This window comes from Glycine soja, chromosome 20, assembly GCF_004193775.1.
Source record: "Glycine soja cultivar W05 chromosome 20, ASM419377v2, whole genome shotgun sequence".
Taxonomy (NCBI): domain Eukaryota; kingdom Viridiplantae; phylum Streptophyta; class Magnoliopsida; order Fabales; family Fabaceae; genus Glycine; species Glycine soja.
This window is the reverse complement of record NC_041021.1, coordinates 22,908,090-22,911,979: the sequence shown is the minus strand read 5'-3', so window position 1 is coordinate 22,911,979 and position 3,890 is coordinate 22,908,090. Positions and strand designations below refer to the sequence as shown.

Here is a 3,890-nt window from a genome sequence, read left to right as displayed (position 1 = left end):
ATCTCACCTTCTGATTTTTATACCGAGGACGGTTCAAGTATTTAAATCATTTTTTGTCACTTGTTCTCTACATTTCCATATTAATCTACACTCTTTGTCCTGCACTTTAGTTTAGACACTCTTTGCCTCTCACTTTAATTTTTTCCTGCCCTGCCCTACACTCTTTTGCCTCTTTCACTGATCACCATGAAAAGATTTCATAGTGATAGTAAATTCTTTACTTTTTCGATCTTGATTTTCCTTGTTGTACTCCCGACTCTAGTCGTTGCTGAGTGCACGTGCGATCGAGAAGATGAGGAGCGTGACAAATCAAAAGCTTTAAGGTACAAAATAGCGGCTTTGGTATCAATACTAGTTGCTGGCGCGATCGGCGTGTGCATTCCACTTCTTGGCAAAGTTATATCCGCTTTGAGCCCTGAGAAGGATACCTTCTTCATCATTAAGGCCTTTGCGGCAGGAGTGATATTATCAACCGGTTTTATTCATGTCCTACCGGACGCTTTCGAGAACCTCACGTCGCCTTGTTTAAAGGAGCATCCATGGGGTGAGTTTCCTTTCACTGGCTTTGTGGCTATGTGCACTGCCATGGGTACTCTTATGGTTGACACTTATGCCACGGCTTATTTTAAAAAACATCATCATTCACAAGATGAGGCCACAGATGTAGAAAAGGAATCAGGGCATGAAGGACATGTGCATCTTCACACACATGCAACACATGGTCATGCACATGGGCATGTTCCAACTGATGATGATCAATCATCGGAACTTCTTCGTCATAGGGTCATATCACAGGTATCTCAATTTTTTATATTTTTTATTTTTATATTATGAAGAATATAAATTATATATTCAATTGGTATAAAACTCACAGTAAGTTTGTGTAGAGAAGAATCTGTGTTTAATCTCCATAAAATACATTCTTGGAAAGGATGTGAAAATCCAAAGTTTTACTTAAGGTTATGGAGATATCAAACGAAAAAAAGAATATAAATTATAATTTAGAGCTTCATATCCAAATTTTCTAATTTTTTAGTTCTCATGTGCTTGATCTTTTATTTTTAGATTTCCCTCTTTTAAAAGGAAGAAACATATGAAGTAATAAAAATGAAATAATTTATAATTGATTTGAATTTTAATATCTCATAAATTCGATCTATTGTAAATGCATTAACACCTTTTCACTTTACACATTTTTTTCAATTTTAAGGGATCAAATCCTCAATTTTCAATCTTATTATGCAAAATGATGAGTGATAATTAAATGGGGTACTTTTATTTTTTTTATCTGATAAATGTTGAATTTTTAATTAATCTACATGAATTGTGATGATGATTTTAAATTAATTGTAGGTGTTGGAGGTAGGAATTATTGTTCATTCTATCATCATTGGAATTTCTTTGGGAGCTTCAGAGAGTCCTAAAACAATAAGACCACTGATGGCTGCATTGATTTTTCATCAATTTTTTGAAGGCATGGGACTTGGAAGTTGTATAACTCAGGTACTATATGTTACATGTCATTGTCGGAAATTAGTAGTTCATGTGCATCTTCTATATTTGATTCATGAAATTTCTTGATTGATTTACAATGATCTGAACCAACTGAAGAAAAATATGAGGAATTAAAGTGATTGTGAAATTATTTGTGACTTGGACCATTTGCGTGGTTCTGTTGTTATGGAACATATAACTATGACAGGTTAGAATTTTTCTAACTTTTCTATTTTTTGGACAAATATCAATTAATGATTGCTTTCTAATTTACTATTTCTTTTGTTCCTATGGCTCTATCACGTTTTATAGTCCATGGAGTTCTGGGGGGTCGTTGTTTTCTCGTAGTCATCAAATGATGGAGAAGGAGAACTCCATTAATTGTTTATTATTAATATCATATCGTAACGTACCATTATGTTCGAAAGTCTTATGTAGAATGTGACATGACATGCCAAATTTTCTTTTTGAAGTGCAAGATGAAATTGCTAAAACAGTTTTGATACATGAATTAAAAACTGAATCTCAATCATATGTATAAAAAACTAATAACATGTTTCTGTAATTAACCAACTTAGTTATATTTAACAAACTATTAAAATTAGTTGGAAGCTCAAAGATTAATTATTAAATTATTAGTGTTCAATAAATTAGTTATTGAAGTAATTGAAAAGTATAAAAATACTGAAAAATAATAAAATTCTTATTTACTTAAAAGGGACAAGTATAAAATTTAATAAATACAATAAGTTTTAAAAAATAAAAAATATAAAAAACTAGAAGTTAGGGTTTCAAAAAATACTACTTCAAGTAGTATTTCAAAAATGTTATTTCAAACCAAACAAATAAATGAGTTTTACAGTTGAAATGTTTTAACGAACATAATCTTAAACTTAATTTTGCAAATTATCTCAATAAGTGCTAATTTATATTATATAAAAGAAACTAATGAGTGTTTTTATTTATATGAACTGTACCTTTATATCATAAAATTTTTTAAGATATAAGTTAATGGTAACAACATTGTTTTTAACATCTCATACAAATTACTCAAATATTTTCTATAAGTCAATTAATGTCATTTATATGTTGACTTTGAAGAACTATTAAATATCGTTATTTTCTAAATTTATTGAAGTAGATTGTTAGTCACCACACAAGACACAACTAGGGGTTAGACTGTCTCTAAATCTATGTAAAAAATATATTTTTGGAACAATAAAAAGTTATTGTTATATTTATATAATTGTGTGATGACATATAATTAAATCAGAGTGAGTTGAAGTAGAAAACAATAAGCAAGAGGAGAATGTTAACCCGACTTATGGTTTCTGCGTGTATACGTGTATGGAAAAGATAAAGAAAGTGAGAAAAAAATTGACAACTGATATAATAAAAAATAACCAAAATATAGCCGATCCTACGAGTTACGTGTTACGTTATGTATGCATTTTTACATATTTCAAAACTTGATGCATCTGAGTCAAAAGTATACAAGGTAAAATATGTGACATTTGAAGTGAAATTATTGCAGGCAAATTTCAAGAAGTTATCTATTACATTAATGGGGTTATTCTTTGCTTTAACAACTCCAATGGGAATTGGAATTGGCATAGGGATCACTAAAGTTTACGATGAAAACAGTCCAACTGCCCTTATTGTGGAAGGAATCTTCAATGCAGCATCAGCTGGGATATTGATTTACATGGCACTTGTAGATCTTCTTGCTGCAGATTTTATGAATCCAAGAATGCAAAAAAGTGGCAGCCTCCGATTAGGAGCCAATCTCTCTCTTCTACTTGGAGCTGGTTGTATGTCTCTTCTGGCTAAATGGGCTTAAGATAGAATGAGAGTTTTTAGTGGAGGAGAGTACGGTGAACTTTTTTGGCCCAACCCAAAAAACTTTTGTTTTTAATACATGCATTGGCTTTTTAATAGATAATCAAACACAGCCTAAGCTGTTCATATATTTTTTACTTTTCTCCACTTCCAAATTTTTCTGCTTTCAGTTTGGTGTTGTTTCCTACTGTGTAATTAATGTACATCATAACTGTTTTGATGATGGTGTTACATAATGGAAGATTATTTTCCATATAGGTTTAGAGGCATGCACAATCACTAAAAAAATGGGATTTAGCGTCAATTAAACATGTCACTTACCGGTTCTTTAAACTGCCGCTAATCCAAATTTCCACAGTTGCAAAATTTTTGTTGATTCTGCTGACGCAAAGATGCTTTTTGCCAAAAACCTGACACAATTAGCGATGATTTTAATCGACATTGAGCCAAGGTAAGAGATACTAATTGTAACACCTTAGCAGTGGTTTAGAACCGCCTGCAAGTAATTTAATTTTATATTCAGATAGCTTAGTGGCAGTTCAAACCACCACATGGGA

At 31.5% G+C, this 3,890-nt stretch overlaps 1 protein-coding gene across 1 annotated transcript; it reads left to right on the top strand.

Annotated features, from left to right (window-relative positions):
- Nucleotides 1–3,602, top strand: LOC114402455 (zinc transporter 8-like). The gene is made up of 3 exons (XM_028365025.1): nt 1–795; nt 1,354–1,503; nt 3,029–3,602. The coding sequence occupies exons 1-3, from the start codon at nt 187–189 to the stop codon at nt 3,332–3,334; spliced, it is 1,065 nt and encodes a 354-aa protein (XP_028220826.1). The 5' UTR covers nt 1–186; the 3' UTR covers nt 3,335–3,602.
- Nucleotides 3,603–3,890: the final 288 nt, after the last annotated feature.

What these genes read in the sequence shown, in the direction of transcription:
- LOC114402455 (XM_028365025.1), top strand. Translation starts at nt 187, where the DNA reads ATGAAAAGATTTCATAGTGATAGTAAATTCTTTACTTTTTCGATCTTG. An exon ending in GTCATAGGGTCATATCACAG is followed by an intron (nt 796 to 1,353) that starts GTATCTCAATTT and finishes AATTAATTGTAG; the next exon opens with GTGTTGGAGGTAGGAATTAT. An exon ending in TTGGAAGTTGTATAACTCAG is followed by an intron (nt 1,504 to 3,028) that starts GTACTATATGTT and finishes AAATTATTGCAG; the next exon opens with GCAAATTTCAAGAAGTTATC.